The sequence below is a fragment of the Plasmodium gonderi genome (genome assembly GCF_002157705.1).
Source record: "Plasmodium gonderi DNA, contig: Chr12, whole genome shotgun sequence".
NCBI classification, from domain to species: Eukaryota; Apicomplexa; class Aconoidasida; order Haemosporida; family Plasmodiidae; genus Plasmodium; species Plasmodium gonderi.
Window position 1 is genome coordinate 550,038 of NW_021628937.1, and position 17,964 is coordinate 568,001.

At 30.4% G+C, this 17,964-nt stretch overlaps 6 protein-coding genes across 6 annotated transcripts; 4 read left to right on the forward strand and 2 right to left on the reverse strand.

Annotated features, from left to right (window-relative positions):
- Positions 1 to 1,177: 1,177 nt before the first annotated feature.
- Positions 1,178 to 3,673, forward strand: PGO_120970 (G-beta repeat protein; the record flags this gene model as incomplete). The annotated part of the gene is made up of 7 exons (XM_028688893.1): positions 1,178 to 1,433; positions 1,605 to 1,789; positions 1,994 to 2,057; positions 2,196 to 2,320; positions 2,614 to 2,776; positions 3,015 to 3,085; positions 3,446 to 3,673. The coding sequence occupies 7 exons, from the start codon at positions 1,178 to 1,180 to the stop codon at positions 3,671 to 3,673; spliced, it is 1,092 nt and encodes a 363-aa protein (XP_028544694.1).
- Positions 3,674 to 4,231: 558 nt separating this feature from the next.
- PGO_120980 (hypothetical protein, conserved) lies at positions 4,232 to 4,726 on the reverse strand (the record flags this gene model as incomplete). Its single annotated transcript, XM_028688894.1, has 1 exon — positions 4,232 to 4,726. The coding sequence occupies one exon, from the start codon at positions 4,724 to 4,726 to the stop codon at positions 4,232 to 4,234; it is 495 nt and encodes a 164-aa protein (XP_028544695.1).
- A 2,723-nt stretch (positions 4,727 to 7,449) lies between these two features.
- On the forward strand, positions 7,450 to 8,745 carry PGO_120990 (6-cysteine protein; the record flags this gene model as incomplete). Its single annotated transcript, XM_028688895.1, has 1 exon — positions 7,450 to 8,745. The coding sequence occupies one exon, from the start codon at positions 7,450 to 7,452 to the stop codon at positions 8,743 to 8,745; it is 1,296 nt and encodes a 431-aa protein (XP_028544696.1).
- Positions 8,746 to 10,615: 1,870 nt separating this feature from the next.
- PGO_121000 (6-cysteine protein) lies at positions 10,616 to 11,962 on the forward strand (the record flags this gene model as incomplete). The annotated part of the gene is made up of 1 exon (XM_028688896.1): positions 10,616 to 11,962. The coding sequence occupies one exon, from the start codon at positions 10,616 to 10,618 to the stop codon at positions 11,960 to 11,962; it is 1,347 nt and encodes a 448-aa protein (XP_028544697.1).
- A 2,178-nt stretch (positions 11,963 to 14,140) lies between these two features.
- Positions 14,141 to 14,794, forward strand: PGO_121010 (hypothetical protein, conserved; the record flags this gene model as incomplete). The annotated part of the gene is made up of 1 exon (XM_028688897.1): positions 14,141 to 14,794. One exon carries the CDS (start codon positions 14,141 to 14,143, stop codon positions 14,792 to 14,794), a length of 654 nt encoding a protein of 217 aa, XP_028544698.1.
- A 527-nt stretch (positions 14,795 to 15,321) lies between these two features.
- PGO_121020 (hypothetical protein, conserved) lies at positions 15,322 to 17,100 on the reverse strand (the record flags this gene model as incomplete). The annotated part of the gene is made up of 1 exon (XM_028688898.1): positions 15,322 to 17,100. The coding sequence occupies one exon, from the start codon at positions 17,098 to 17,100 to the stop codon at positions 15,322 to 15,324; it is 1,779 nt and encodes a 592-aa protein (XP_028544699.1).
- Between the last annotated feature and the right edge of the window lie 864 nt (positions 17,101 to 17,964).

Consider the following 17,964-nt stretch of genomic DNA (forward strand, 5'->3'; position numbering starts at 1 on the left):
TTATCTCTGAGTGGTGGAAAATATGAACACTGGAAATTGTTAACTAAAGGAGAAGAAAAAAAAAAAAAAAAAAAAGAGAAAAAAAAATTTTTTTTATACCAATTTGGAAGTGTTATGTATAAGACTTTAACGCGTTTCTAAACCTCCAAAATGCTTGAAAAAATTTAATCATTTCTGTTTATAATCATTTAAAATAAGGGTTAAATCTTTTTGGTACGTCTACAAAGTTTATTTTTAGTGATATTGATGAATGTTAAAATGGTCTTTTTGTTGAATGAATTTTTTTTTTTTCTTTTTTTTCACCTTTCCTTTTGAAATATGAACATCCAAATGTAGGCGCATTTACATGTATATGTGTGTCCCTACGTCTTTACTAAAATGAACAAAGGGAGTTAATGTATAGAGAAAAGTACATCATTTGGGTATGTATACATTGTCATGGGAAAAAAAATACTAGGTGTAAATAAAGGGTGTATAATAGGACCTTTCCAATTGAGGGAATAAAATAAAATGTAATAAAAGTTCATTCGATTGATTTTAAAATTACGACATTTTTTTTTTTTTTTTTTTTTTTGTTTACTTGGCTCACGTACACATACAAAATGTATAATGTATAATGTCATATTTATCTAGTCCATACATTAACTTCCCAACTTAATGTAAGAAAAACCAATGGGGATTTCATATCAAAAAATGATAAAAAAATATATATGAAATACTCATTCATAGTGTACTCAAAAGTAACCGGAAGAATATATGGACACATGTGTAGACATAGCTGGACTCATAGAATAACCATTTAAATATGTTTCGAAAGGGAGGCAGAATTTGATGGATTAGAATCCATAAGCATAACTTATAGAACTCCTTTACATAAGATAAATGCAAAAAATATTTCCATTGAAAAAATATCCCCAAGCGTTTCTTTGGGCATAAAAAAAAAATTTATATATATATATATATATAAAATAAATGAAAAGAAATAAATAAAGTTATATAAATTAAAAAAAATAAATAAAATATAATTGCAAAATTGCATAGCAGAATCGCTTTGCCGCCAAAGGGCTGAAATTCACAGTGGGCATACACACGCTTTTCCTCTTTTCCTCTTTTCCTCTTTTCCTCTTTTCCTCTTTTCCTCTTTTCCACTTTTCCACTTTTCCTCTTCGCGCACCCAATGAACGCCCAAAATAAACCCCAAATTATTGAACACATAAATCACCCCCTTGATAACACCGTGTATGATGTGAAGTGGGTTCATGGAAAGTCCAACCTTGTAGCGGTCGGGGAAATGTTAAATAAAAAAGGATATATAAATATATATAACTTGGACAAGGGGAAATTTACCTGCATTTCTAACAATGAAACAGGCACAGGGATTAAAACAATAAGCCCCTTTTTCTCCTATTCCGGCACGTATTCTATTGCCTGTGGTAAGATATATTCAACGGGAATGTTTCGATTAGTGCATAATGTGGTCATCTGTGCATGTGTTCTTTTTATCCACAGTTGAATATAACCTTTGAGTGAACCCTGAACCCTGAACTCATTCTCCTTTTCATGCCAAATGCATATGCCAATTTATGCACCTAAACCTGATCCAGGCACTTTTGATGGCAACATACTTCTGTACGACATTAACCATATGTCTAACCCATATTATAGCATAAAAAAACATACAAAATTGATAAACAAAATAGAAAGTAAGAGTTACAAAAATAATAATTTAATATTCAGTGCAAGTAGGGATGGATCCGTTAAAATTTTTGATATAAGAACCAATAATGAAGTGAGAACAAGGGGGAGAAAAAAAAAAAAAAAAAAAAAAAAAAAAAAAGACTATCATTTTCTGACTCTTTGATAATTTTCACATAATCGACGTTATTCTACCATTATCCACATTCTTCCTATACTTGCATTACAATACGTATACTATTTTTTTTTCTCTCTATGAAAATTCTCCTTTTTTTTTTTTTTTTTAATTTATACCAAGGTTGTGAGTTTAGAACCACCAAAGAATTCGCCTTATATCCCTGACTGCTGGTGTGTGGGTATAGGTGAGTTTACCAATTAAGAAAGTTGAACATGTACATATAAATGCAAGTGAACGTATACATTTTAGTAATTACATGACACATCTTTCTTTATGTGTGTGAAAAATTTTTGTCTTAAACTCATTTCTACTCAAACAACAGGAAACAATTACATAGATGTAAATCCAACTTGTCAAATAGAAGAAGAAAACTTAAGTTTATGTGCAGGATATGACAATGGGGATATAAAATTTTTCGACTTAAAAATGATGTTAATAGAGCATGAGGTATACAAAAGAAAAATTAATGCACATATATGCACATGCGTACGTATGTATACATATATATGTATTTTCAGACTCCATATACACACATATTTGCATAGGCAGAGACACATACTGACATTACATTCCACACGATTTTCCACTATTAAGCTACAGTTGGATAACATTTGTTTTGACGCATCATACATTGTGCATGGGTATGTGTACACACGAAATCTATTTCAACAGCAATCCCTTAGTATAGCTTAATTTTTTTTTTTTTTTTTTTTTTCTTTTTCTTCATCCTATTCGTTAAGGTCAACGTCAACAATGGTGTTTGTGCAATAAGCTATGATAGAAAAGATACACGAAAGAACAAATTAATTTGTGCAACCTTAGAAGGAAACATTTACGTATTCAACATGGATATTTACAGCGAAGATTCTGGATATGCTTACAGCAAGGATCAGGTAGTTTCAGGTTTGTTCTGTAATGTAAAATCAGGGACCTATTATGCACCTTTTTCTGATTGTGTATTATCACACATAGCCTCGTCAGATCGAGCATAGATCATCCCCCGTCGCCAGTCGAAGCAACTCAGCTAATTAACGTTTTTTCTTAAAAACAAACATAGCAGAATTATAACATTTTAACCAATCCAAATATATATATATATATATATATATTTGCTTGTTTGTTTGTTTGTTTCCTTTTTAAGGAACCTGTTGGGGCACACCATTTTTACCTCAAAATCGGGATATTTTCGCTTCCTTGGGAGGTGACGGAAATGTTAAAGATGCAGAGAGAGATGAGTGCCCAAAGATGTAGCCAAAAAAAAAAAAAAAAAAAAAAAAAAAAAAAAATGAAAACAAAACGAGAGCCAAAAAGAACGTGAAAACAAAACGAGAGCCAAAAAGAACGTGAAAACAAAACGAAAGCGAAAAAGAACGTGAAAACAAAACGAAAGCGAAAAAGAACGTGAAAACAAAACGAAAGCATAAAAGAACGTGAAACCCAAGCATGTGCTAATCGAAATAAAGACGCTGGAACATTGATATGCGTACCAGATAAGTATACATACAACATACACATATGAATAAAGTTCATATACATGTAAACATATTTATGTTCACGCCTATCACCTTTTAGCTGGCCCTTTACAAATATGTGAACCCTGAAAAAAATTACATTTTCGACGAGACAAAGGGATGCAAAAGAGGTGTTGTAGGAGAACTGGAAAAATTAAATTTCCTCAAAGTTTCAACTCAACCCATAATTTCATTCGATTGGAACAACAATAAATTAGGACTTTGTGTCTTTGCATCATTGGATCAAACAATTAGGGTGTATATAATAACTAAGCTAAATTTATTTTAATTTTGTAAGAGTGTTAACAAAATTAAAGGGGGAGTTGCTGGTGCTTAAAAAAAAAATAATTAAGTAGCAAAATTTGTTCAAAATGGGTGGGAATTTATTAGCGTATTCAAATTTTATCATCTGGTGTGCAAAAATTGTTCGCTTTATTTATGTACTCACTTGTGTACGTACTTATTTTTTACTAGTTTCTTCTTCTTCTTTTTCTTCTTTTTTTTTTTTTTTTTTTTTTTTTTTTTTTCATCTTTTTGTGCTATGGTAAATTTTGTAAGGGCGTCTGTACATTTGGGAAAACACACACAGAGGTAAGTGCACACATAGGAGCTGTACATACACATGTAGGAGCCTATCCACAACGAAACGAGAAAGGAGGGGGGGGGGAGGGACTTGGACACACACACATACATGCATAATTTCCACACATGCATAATTTCCACACATGCATAATTTCCACACATGCATAATTTCTACACATGCATAATTTCTACACATGCATAATTTCTACACATGCATAATTTCTACACATACATAATTTCTACACATACATAATTTCCCCACATTCTACATTTTTAGAAAGTACTCAGTTATCTTTTTTTGATTAAACTTTTCGTCATTTAAACTAAGGATGTGGAAACGCAAATTTAACAAGTTGTCACAAAGTACTTCATGTTTTATTGTTTCATTCAAACAGCTGTAATTCATAAAATTTAAAAGAATATCTATACTATTAATTAATACATTTTTATTAAAATGAACATTGTTGCAATTATTCGTCATGTCAGATGATGTGTATTCCATCCTATTTTGAATGTATTTGTCAAATGGGTTTTGATTTAATCCCTGTTGATTGGTGTGTTGTTGATTTCTTCCCATTCCGTTCACACATATATCGTTGCTTCTTATTTCGTTTCCACCCACCCCTGTGAAGCAAATGTGATTTATGCTATATTCATTCACGTAATTGGATAAAAAACTTGCATCATAATTAGGTGTTTCCATCGACAGCTTCCTCTTTTTTTTCTCATTTTCCTCGAATATTATCGAACTTCTGTTCATTTTTTTAGATTTGTTTTATATTTTGGTGCAATCGATTTTGTCTCCCTTCTTGAGCTTTTCTTAGCAGAATCGATACTTGTTCCTTCTTTTTCCTCTCACGCTGCTTACCACGTGTCCACAATTCTAACAACTACTACTACTACTACTACCTTATATATTTCCCCTCCCACTAAAAATTCTGATATAGCCAAGTGAATGATTTATCTCCATAAGCACACGTGTGGCAACACAAGTTTATGTCTCGCATTGCTCGAATTATATATAAAAACATGTCACAAATTCTGAATAAACTTTTTTTTTTTTTTTTTTTTTTTTACCTTTTCAAGGTCACTTTTCTTTCACGCATACAAGTCGTAAAACACACATGCTTGTTATGCGTATATTCACACCTTAATGTTTGTTCACGAATTTTTTTTTTTTTTTTGGGTTTTTTTTTTTTTTGCACAAACTTTCAAAAAGGAGAAATATAATGTGACACGCAAAATGTCTCGTAGTTTACTGTTTATTTATAATATTATGTGCACATTTCGTCAGTTATAAATAAATGGACTATTCATTTTCTCTTTATATATATATCAATTATCAATCATTGCTGCTTCGTGCATACGTCTTCATTTATTGGATCGCACCTTCACGCTATTTTCCCACACTTCCTCACTATTTTGTCAAACCATTTTTTTTCATTTCCTTGCACCCCCTCTTCCCGCCTCACGTTACTACATTGTGCATTTTTTTAATTTGCCTTATTTTAATTCACAGTTATGTGATATTCCTACTGAGTTGAATATCGTCACACCTGATGATTTCATCAGAGACATTGTTATGCACGTATCACACACAAAGTTTGCATGACACAATGGGAATCTGAAGAGGTATATATGCTATAAATACATGTGGAAATATATACAAATGTGTGGAAGAAATTTAACCTTCTTCACCCCTTAAAAGTTATTATAAAAAAATAAAATAGGAGAGAAAAAAAAAAAGAAAAAATGAATAAAATTATTGTTCATCACATTACCAATGAATGACATAAAAGTAACCACATTTTCAACAGAAAAATGTAGTATGATGAAGGGTTAAAAAAACGTTATATTTTAAAAGTAGGAAGAAATAGACATATATAAAAAAAAAAAAAAAAGGAAGCTATGCAAAAATCATAATTCGTCACGTATAAGTCAGAGGGTGTACTTTTTTTTTTTTTTTTTTTTTTTTATATATGTCCATTTACTCCCTTTTGATCAAAGGTAAAATTAGAATGGTAAAATGTTGTACACTTCACAACTGAAAGAAAAAAAAAAAAAAAAAGGGTTCCCACGGATATATAAACAGGCACACATATGATACTTGATCAAATAGTGAGACATAGACATATAAGAAATCGTGCGATTAATTCAATAGTTTGGGGAAAAACAGAAAAATTCGTGATCATTTAGGAAAATGTGTGTATGCATGAATGTACTTTACGTATATATATGTACATATACATGTATATATATATATATATATATATATATATATATATAGGTTCATATGTATAGCGTATGTCAAAGGAACACATTCGGCCTCACCATTTCCTTGTAAAACCTACTCCATCCACCATCAAGGTTTTCCCATTTAATAAAACTTTCAATTACTAATGGAAATCTTTGCACACTCATGGTATCAACCCTATCCACAAAGAACCCAATCCCATACTATTCTCTAAAATATGGATATATTCTCCTATAAAGAAAAAATGAAGTGTCACCCAGACACCAAAAAAGAGAAAAAAAAAAAAAAAAAAAAACTTCAACTTATTTGAAGTGATCTAAGGAAATATCCAGTCTCAACCCCTCAAAAATTACACATTTTAATCTTTATGAACGTTCTAAAAAATGGATAAATTTATTGGTTATGAATATGATTTACTCAGTTCTGAAAAACCTTTCATTTGAGTTCGTGTGCAAGTGAAAAAAAAAAAAAAAAATCCATCAATCACAAACATTCCAGAGTATTAAAAAAGGATCTTCACATTCTACAAAGTGTATATTTCGCGAAACTGTTTGAATATGTACACGTGTGCCCACGCATATATATGCACATACTTATACACATACATGTACATATGCATATGCACGCATATATACATGCATGTATGTACATGTAGAGTGTGTCCTTCCCACGATTTACTCAAAACTGTGCTGGAAAGAAAAAAGCTCTTCCCCGGAAAGCGCCCAAGCAGCACATGTTGCACTTGAGGTACACCATCAAAAGGGGAATCCATTTGTCCAACATTTTCAATGATATCGAGAAGAAAAAAAAAGGCCCCCACACACACACACAAAAAAAAATATAAAAATATACATACGCACATATTTATATATACACAGCCTGATTCGAAAATGGAGTTATACACATTCTGAATATGTCGAAAAAAATACATATACATGTAATTATTCATGTATGTATCGCAATTTTGAGCTATGTAGAACATACAAAAATTAAAAAAGTAGGACAGGTGAAAAAAAAAAAAAAAATTTTTTAACATATGCAAGTAAAATAAATAAAATTGAAAACAAGTGTTAATTCTAAGAATAGGAATATTTAAAGGCTTATAAAACTCGTAGGCATATCGACATATACTTACGTAGAAAATTTTTTCAAAAATTTCATATACACACTTATATACATATACATACACACATATATATCACTGTTAAGGAGGACCTCACCCCCCCAAAATGAAAGCTCTAGTCCTAGCGACGACCATCTGTGGGTTCGTACTTAAACAGTGCATAAATTATATTCTACTTCCCACTGAACATTTATGTGATTTTGCTTTAAATCCTCACAGTAGTATCAAACCTGTAGTAAATGAATCAACTGAACAAAATGAAAATGTTTGGTGCACTGCTGATAACTTGAACAATCTAGATTATGTAGCAATGATATGTCCAAATAAAAAGGAAGGAGATTACACAAACTTAGAAGTTGTCCCAGCGAACTGTTTTTCTAAACATCTGTATTCACCCTACGATTCAGAAGAAAAGGAAAAAGATATGGAACTATTAGATTTTGATACCTTATTATCCATCAATAAATCATACAAAGATTTTGCTTTAAAAATATTATTAATTCCACGTTATTATAAACAGAATAAAACTATTTATTGCAGATGTGATAATAGTAAAACGAAAAAAGAACATGGATCTGAAAAATTAGAAGGAAAATCAGGAATAGTAAAAATTGTATTGAACAAAAAAAACAAGAATCCAAGAGGATTCAGTTTTCTAGAATCTAGTGAATTAGAACCGTTAGATATAGTGCAAAATGGAAATGATAAAATAGTTCAGGTAAAGGAAAATGAAACAGTTCACTTTGAAATTAGAGATACACAAAAAGTAAAATTCGAAGATGATGAAACATATAACATCAGATATGGTGTTTTAACGGAGAAGAAATTTTTTTTTAGATTTCCTACAGTATTTTTCAACACTTCCCAATTTGTTTTAAATATTGAAGAAAGTGCCAAACCCACTATTAAAATAATTATGAAATATAATAAAACAGAAAGTATAGACGGATGTGATTTTACCAAACCTAAAGGAGAGGGTATATATAAAAACGGGTTCGTATTAAATGAGCATGCATCTGATAATAATATATGTTCAGTACACATCGGATCCAGAAAAAAAAGTTTAGCTGCGGGTATTAAATGCCCATATAAATTAACACCTACATACTGTTTTAGACATGTTCTATATGAAAAAAATACTAAAAATCAGAAATCATTTCACCCCTACTTGTTAATGGACATATTGGAAACAGTTGATGTAGAATTCTATAGCAATGTACAAGAGGGATCTTATGTAGTTGGATTGCCAACAAGTCCACGCAACTTTACCGTTGTTAGATGTGTTTGTGAGAATAATGGAAAAACTGGTATAATGGAGCTACAAATTGATTCTCCTGCTCGGTCCTCCTTCCTCAGCCTCGCTTTGATGTTGTTTGCTGTCGCTTTGCTTTACATTTGTTAACACTTTAACACATCGGACTCACGAAATTGCACATGTGTATGTCAACATCAAGTCGTGCATATACCATGTAGTGCGTACGTCAAGTCGTGTTTATGCCAAAAATACCACATACACGCAAGACAAGTAATGATTAGAGAAATGGTTTTTCTCTCTTGAATTATCCGGATTGAATAAATTACAACCATTAAATGAGCAAACATACTTGTAAATATGTATCTGCAGTGGTACATGTATAACATTAAATTGATTTTTCCCTATGATTACACATGAACGGTTTCAATGCCATAAAACTTTTTTTTTTTTTTTTTTTTTTTTTTCTACATATTAAAGGAATACCAACACCCATGTGGGGGTAACGCAAGCATATATATATATATATAATACACCTCTACCATAGGGAAAAACTGCTAATTAAAAAAAAAAAAAAAAAAAAATTTTGAAAACATCCCTCATAGGAATATTTATCTTAAAACTAAGCTCTATCGTTTTCGATAGAAACTATGTGTCCCTCTCAGGTTTAATTCCTGTATACATTTTCACGCCCGATGAGTTTCGCAATGTTTTAACCTTCTAATTTAAGTGACATTTATTTGTCTAAGCATCAAAGAGAGTTAATTAAAAAAAAAAAAAAAAAAAAGTTTTTTTTTCATTCAATCTATAAACTAATTTTTTTTTTTTTTTTTTTACTATTTAGCATATGAATACTTGTTACACTGTCTATTCAGGTCTCAACATAAATTTTATTCATTTTGAAATTTCTGAATTGTAATTTTATATCTTTTCTATATAAGCCTATACGTCAATAGAAAAGAAAATCAAAGTAACATGAATTTGTGCAAAATTGAAAAATACATTTATCATATTGTATATTTTTATAATCAAAATAGTATTGCCATATGTAGCAATAATAATGCACGGAATAGAAGGAATGTTCATACACATGCACACACAAAGGAGCAAGGAAATTCGATTCCTCTCATTTTATGACACTGTAGATCCAGCTTTTTTAAAAAAAAAAAAAAAAAAAAAAAAAACTAAGGATGCACTTTTAATATGATGAGCAATTGTACGTACGAACAAGCAGTATGAGCAATATTGAAAAATTGCAAAATGAAAAAAAAAAAAAAAAAAAAGAATATTCCCCTAAATACTATATGCACAGTAAAGCTAGAAATCACGTATTATATATATATATATAAATAAAATAATAAATGCTGAACTAAAAAGACAGAACCTGGTTAACGTGGGCACATGTAGCATCAACTTCCCCCCCCCCCCTCCAAATATGTCAAATCATGAGAATATTTTAAAAAATGAATATGCCTTAAGAGTAAAGAAATTACTAAACTGTGAATAAACAAGCAGATGTAAATTTTTTGTAATTAAGCATATAATTGTGTATATATAAGCAGATACAATTGAATGCATATACCTGTTCATAATCCACATCACATATATGTGAAAATTCACAGACACGTCTTTTTTTTTTTCTTTTTTTTTTTCGAAATCTCACGCATACCTGGTTTTTACAAATTGCGTATTACAGTCATGCACATATGCATTTTATTTTCATTTCTTCAAAATATGTATACATAGGAATTTATGACTAGCATATGTACAAATAGACGTACGTTATGCTATAACTGTCCCAACACATACAATTGTAAAAATACTCAACAACATAACCACGTATATATAAAAAACTTTTCCTCGCACTATTCCTTCATAAATTATAAAATCAGAGAGTTCTCACTCTTATACTAATACACACGCTTCTAAAAATTCTTTCCATATAGTATTGCACACATTAATACAGTTGTGTGTTGCTTCAATTCAATTTCCACCCATAGCATTCGTGACACGAATAACCATGTTGAAGCGACATTTTGCAAACATCCTTTTATTTATTTCCCTTTCAAACATAATAACACATGTAAAAATAATTAACGGAGAAGTGAAGTATGGACGTCCAGAAGAAATGAACAAAGATGTGTCTGGATTTTTTGGATTCAAATGTAACTTTTCAAGCAAAGGGGTTCATAGTCTAGAACCGGATTTAGCAGAAAAAAGATCCTTAGTGTGTAGTATAAATTCTTATTTTATTTATGACAAAATAAAATTAACAATTCCAAAAAAAGTATCTGGGTCTAAATTTAAATTATTACCAGAAAAATGTTTCGAAACTGTGTATACAAATTATGAAAAAAAAACGGAAGTGAATATAGATAACCTGGGGTTAGTTGAGTATGAAGTAAAAGAAGATGATACAAATGCAGATTTTACAGAAAAAATTATAACAATATCTCCATTTAATACTAAAAATGTTGAATTCTTTTGCATTTGTGATAATACAGAGAAGGTTGTCTCCAATATAGAAGGAAGGGTTGCACTGGTACAAATAAATGTATTGAAATATCCTTATAACATTACATCCATCAATTTAACAAAAGAAACATATCCTTATATACCTAACATGATAAATAAAACTTCTTTTACGTTAAATAAATTCTCCATGGTATTAAATGAGGGAGAGTTAGTTGTTTTGGCTTGTGAAAAAATAGATGATAAATGTTTCAAGAAACCAAAAGACTCTTCATCTTTATACAAAAGTAACAAAATTGTATACCATAAAAATTTCGCCATATTTAAAGCACCATCATATGTAAAATCGGAAGATGTAACGGCTGAATGTTCATGTAATGTTGATGACACTATTTACACACTTACATTATCACCTGTGTATAATAAAAAGGTTGTTCATGGATGTAATTTTTCTTCTGATGTAACTACATATGATTTTACTAATCATATTGACATAGATGCATTAGACGATAATGCACAAATTACATGTAATGTAGAATTAACTGATACTGCTTATAATCACTTAATTGGATTAAGCTGTCCAGGTGAAATCTCCCCAGAATGTTTTTTTCAAGTATATGAACAAGAATCACCTGACTTAGTACCATCCAAAATTGTTTATCTAGATGCACAATTAAATATTGGAAATGTTGAATATTTTGAAGATATCAATGCAGGAAATACAGTTAAAATTTTTGCTCTCGTTGGAAGTATACCTAAAACTACTTCTTTTTCGTGCATCTGTCGAAAGGAAAAAAAAGTTGCATATGCGTCCTTTAAAATAGCTTCTGGTTATTATGGATATTTGGCCAAAATATTTATATTCTTAGTTGTCATAGTGCTCTTATATATTTGAGAGGGGGAGGGGGGGGGTGGAGGAAAAGCGCAAGAATATGTTCAGAGATATCGTCACCATGTATATTAGTGATTTATCCAGTGGAATTACATGTCCATAATTTCACATAATCTAAAAATATATATTTCTCGACATCCCTCACAGGAGACTACCTTACAAGAAATGGCTCTTTTCCTGCACGTTTCTCCATGGTCCTCGGCAGTGCCCCCCCGTTTATCCGCACGTGTGTATGTGTATATACATACGTGTGTACATACATATATGCATAAAAACATATATACACACATATATATATGAATAGCTGTATGCCAGAAAAAGAAAAAAAAAAAAAAAAAAAAAAAAAAGAGCGATTTTTACTTCCACTTATTAATCATCACAGTTTTTGTTTGCTGTGAATTTTTTGCCCCTCAGTCACGTAAGCATCGTCGTAACTTCATCTAATCTGCTTCTTCATTAAAAACGTCTTCTCCCCGAACTCTACCATTTCTACACCACTTCGACAGACACTGCCATTTCTACACCACTTCGACAGACACTGCCATTTCTACACCACTTCGACAGACACTGCCATTTCTACACCACTTCGACAGACACTGCCATTTCTACACCACTTCGACAGACACTACCATTTCTACACCACTTCGACAGACACTACCATTTCTACACCACTTCGACAGACACTACCATTTCTACACCACTTCGACAGACACTACCATTTCTACACCACTTCTACCAGAGCTACAACACAACACAGTAATTTTTTTATTTTTCACCCCTATGTGGACATTCGAATACGCAGTTCTCCATTTCGAACGCCTTCTTTGCCTAGTCCCACACGAGCTGGAAACAGAACATTCATTTCTGAAAATTATAGAAGTGTATATACCTTTTTTCTTTTTTTTTTTATTTTAAATCTCTATATTTTATTTAATTTACTATAGCAAATGTATGCATAATTTTAACTCAGAATTTTTTTCCCCTCCAAACTTCGTTTATAGCAATAAAGTATAAAATTAACATATTACATGTAGGTGTATACATATATATATATATATATATATATATACATAATACACAGCCAAATGTGTTATCATTTTTTTTTTTTTTTTTGTCATTTTAGTTTATTCTTTCCCTACCCCAAAGTGGTTGTACCTTTTAAGCGATTTATTTTTCGGCATGTCATACGTCGATACAGCCACTTTAAAATATGTAAAAAATAAGAGTCACATGAAAAAAAAAAAAAAAAAAAAAAAAAAAAAAAAAAAAAAAAAAAAAAAAAAAAAAAAAAAAAAAAAAAAAAAAAAAAAAAAAGAAGAAGAAGAAGAAGAAGAAGAAGAAGAAAAAAAAAAAAAAAAAAAAGTGTATAATTTGTCTCATACATACCCAAAATGAGGGGAATAAGAAAACTTGGTGTAAAATAATTCGACAGGACACATTTGTTGGAGAAGGAACATAAATGTAGGTGTTGTAGTGCTATTCAGGCTTTAAATTTTTTTTTTTTTTTTTTTTTTTCCCCCCTCCCCTCTCCATTGAATTATGAGCTATTATTTGATTTCACCGAATTAGGAACTATTATTTTACTTCACTTAAATAGGAACTATTATTTTACTTCACTTAATTAGAAACTTTTTTTTTTCTTCACATGGATATTCCTGCAAAAAAACCTTAAGCCCTTTCCACATTTCAGAACTTGGCTATATATACCGTGCATTACACATTTTGTTTAGTCCCTAATTTTTATTTTTTTTTTCCATTTTGTAACAGCCTTCCTGGTATGTTACATTATATATGAGTATCATCTTAATTATTCCCTCCCAAAAAAAAGGGCAAAAAAGGGGAAAAAGGAAAAAAAGGAAAAAAAGGAAAAAAAGGAAAAAAAGGAAAAAAAGGAAAAAAAGGAAAAAAAGGAAAAAAAGGAAAAAAAGGAAAAAAAGGAAAAAAAGGAAAAAAAGGAAAAAATACCCCCCCACCCCTTGTTGGCACCATTCAACAGTGTAATCCGATAATAATAATTTTTCATTTCCCAATCCCAGTATACATGCAGATTACTACTTGAACAAATTATAGAACGTCAAGGAATTTGCACACGACGAATATATAAGCGGAATATTATGCTAATGTGGTACAACAAAAAAAAGGGAAAATAATCTAAAAGAACAAATTACTCAGACCCAAACCATGAGGGTAGTACTTGTTGTTAATCCATTCCATGTGAACACTGGGAAATCTGTCTGGAAAAAACTTAGCTATATGTCAAGAAGATGTTTTTACACAAAGTTTATGAAGAACGATGGAATTCAGAATCGACATTACATAGATAGAAGAAGCTACTTCACTTCCCTATACGACACGAAAAATGAGAAAAAAAAAATAATGAACGAAATAGATGATTTATATGACCACATTTTAACAAGCAATTGGAATGATTCAGTAAACCTTGTTTTGAACGTATCAATTTGGGAAGGAATTTTAAATTCCATTGAAGATAAAATAAAACCATTTGAACTGGATGAAGATATAATTCGTAAAAAAAAAGAACTAAATGAGTTATTTGATATATTATTCATATTAGAAGATTTACGTGATCATGTAAATGAAATTCTCGAACAATCATCACGAGCAAGTGGTTTAGCAGGCACCTATATTTTCGCATCTTTCAGAATTGAAAATATGAATGAACATATCGAATTCTTGAAAAAACAATATGATGAACTCATCTTAAAATACCCCTTGTACAAATACCAAATCGATATGGTCTTGGGGAAAGGCTTAGCTCTTCTGCGACAGAGATACAATTTTGAGTGGAAACACATGCATGATTTTTTCTTTTAACTTATTTGGAGATCCTACATCTCTGTGCAGAAATTTCCAACTGCATGGTATTCTTTTTTTTTTTTTTTTTTTTTTTCTGTGATAATATTTCTGATCTTATCCCCCAAAACTGAACCTTTAAAAATGTATAGACAATTTGAATTTTTTTTATTTTTTTTTTTTTTTTTTATAACACAATTTTAAAAACAGCACAACAATCACGTGTAAAAATATCTCATACCACGGGTGCAGAATATTTAAAAAAGTACAAGTACAACTACGGGTGGTGTTGATATCAACACGTAAAACGCACAAAATGGGAGCATTCAAAATGGGAAAAAAGGGAGCACAAAAAATGAGACCCTCAAAATGGGCAAAAAAATGGACATGTAAAAAGTGTATATGTATGCATATACACTAAAACAAAAAAAAAAAAAAAAAAAAACTGGGGAATAAAACTCGATTAAACAAAAGGATCAACTCGCGCAATTCCTCATGTGTGTCAAGCATCACGTTGCATTTTGTGCATAAGCAAATAACCGTTTTTTCTATTCCTCTGTTAATAATATGTAATTTTTTCTTTTCTGCTGTCCCGTTTTGGAAAAAATAATTTTTCTTGATACAATCGGGAATATAAAAGCCAAATTATTTTTGTTAAAACCTATGACATAAGAAAGCGGATCATTTTCATTAATAGCAAAAGATGGGGTTTTATAATCCCGTACATATTTGAAACATTCCATATTATCATAAAGTTGGTTATTTTGAAAAGAAGGAATATTTTTTTGTAGGACAGTTTCACTTTTTTCTTCATGTTCATTAGTATCTTTTTTTTTCTCTTCTTCTATGTATTCACATTTTTCTGTGTTGTTAAAGGTTACATGCTTACACCTATTCTGTAATTCTTTTGAATCACTTCTTTCATCTTTTGATTTTATAATTTCTCCTTGTTTATTCGTTGCATGTGATGATATTTCTAATTCATTCGATAATTTATTTTTTAACTTTTCTCTTTTTTTTAATTTTAAAATATATTTTTTTATGAGAAATTTACTTAAACTGATTTTTTTTCTTTCTTTTTTCACAGGATTGCTATCCATCGATTTCTTCATTCTCTGCTCGTCTGTTCTATCTGTACCAGCAGTAGTTGCATCACCTGCGGATACCTTGTCATGGGCTCTCTGATGAACTTCATTTCCCATGGAATCTCGATTTGTCCGATCTGCATGCTCACTAAGATTGCCTGTAGTAATAGGACCCGAATTTTCTATTCTCCCTATACTTTTATCTGTGTGTTCAAATTTTTTTAGCAAGTACTCATCATTGTGAATGTCATGCTTTTTGTACAATCCGTATAAATGTTTATCTCTATTTTTCTCTACCAAATGTAGTAACCCAAGGATACCATTATTATTATTACTTCCCTTGTTTGTTTTATTATGTCCATTTGGATTTGAACTTTTGTTTAATAATTTCTTATAATCATCTTGGTGATCATCACATGTTTGTACTTTCATATAATCATTAGAATTTCCTATTTCCATAATACCTTGTATATATGTATTGTTCCACAAAGGTATATTTGGCAACACTGGGTAAATGTTTTTTACTTTTGCATGTTTTTTTAATGGATGTTGAAAATAATGATTATATGATATTTTCCTTTTTACATTTTTCGATTTCAACTCAGAAGAATTATTAGAATAGTCATTAGTATTTTTTTCGTTCGTGCCAGAATGTTCTCCTAAATTATTTCTATTTTTCTTTTCCTCACATTTTGACAAATTACTTTTGATACTTTTAATATATTGTGGAAATACTCTATTTAACAATTCAAAATCATCTTTTTCAAACGTGTGTACAATTGGAAGGGGGGATGAAATTTCTTTCATCTTATCGGTTAGACTCACTTGGTTATGCGATCCTCCAATGTTTTCATGCTTTTGATTTTCATTTTTTTTTTGTTCCTTTATCCAATTATGTATATCATCATTATTCTGTATGTTAAAGGAATATGAAATTGGTAAATCCATGGGTATATATATATTCCTCTCTGCATCATTTAATCGCTCTATTTTTTCATTCAATATCATTGTTGTATAATTAAAATTTAAAATTTCGTTGTCTACATCATACTTTAAAAACTTTACACTTTCATCAATATTCGGTAAATCTAGCACAAAATCAGTACTTCCACAAAACTTTTTAAATTTTGATTCATTCTCTAAATTTCTTATTTTCTTTGCTTCTTCTATTTCTCTCAAATTCATCCTTTCGCTTTTCCCATCCCTTGACTTTTCCTTCTTCATCACTTGCCCTTTATCCATGTTCTTCTAGCCGATCACGGGGTATGTATTTACGTATGTATTTATGTATGTATGTATGTATTTATGTATGTATGTATGTATTTATGTATGTATGTATATATGTATGCATATATGTATGTATGTGATGATAATAGCACACGTCCTTCTAATCCAATACGTTTACATACATATGCACAATCATATGTAAGTGCGCTGGCATGAACTTCCTAACTACTCCAATAAAATATCTGCCCCTCCTATGGGATCGCTATTTATAAAAAGGCTCTCCGAAGGTGGTCAGCCAAAAAGTAAAAGTGCTAACGAATGAGAAATGAAAACTCAAGAAAAATATAAAACTTAAAAATGAGCTTCTTTTCTTTTTTTTATTATGTCCCCATCGTTCATATATACAACTCAACAGAAAGAAGCTCCCTCTAAACTTCCTACAAAAAAGTACCCACAAAATGAAATTATGGATGGAGACACATGAAGGGAAATCAAAAAAAAAAAAAAAAAAAAATTGTCATTAATATATGTAAAAAAGTGAAGTGAAAAATGTATGCGAAAAAAAAAAAAAAAAGTGACAATAACTACTTCAACCTATCGAATCGAACTAGTTTCTTTTAACTTTTTTAAATGAATTTATGCCAGAAAAAATTAAAAGGAAACCTTAAAATGAAATAAAAAAAAAAAAAAAAAAAGTGGGGGACAACGGAGGAACTCAGCGGAAGAGGAAGGTATCAAGAGATTGTTTTTAGAAAAAGTGGGGCCTACACCTATACAACCTACTTATCATTATCACAATCATTTTTTTTTTTTTTTTTTTTTTTTACGTAGCGTTTTAATTTTTGTTCAACCAATATTTTCATTTTATATCCCCTATTC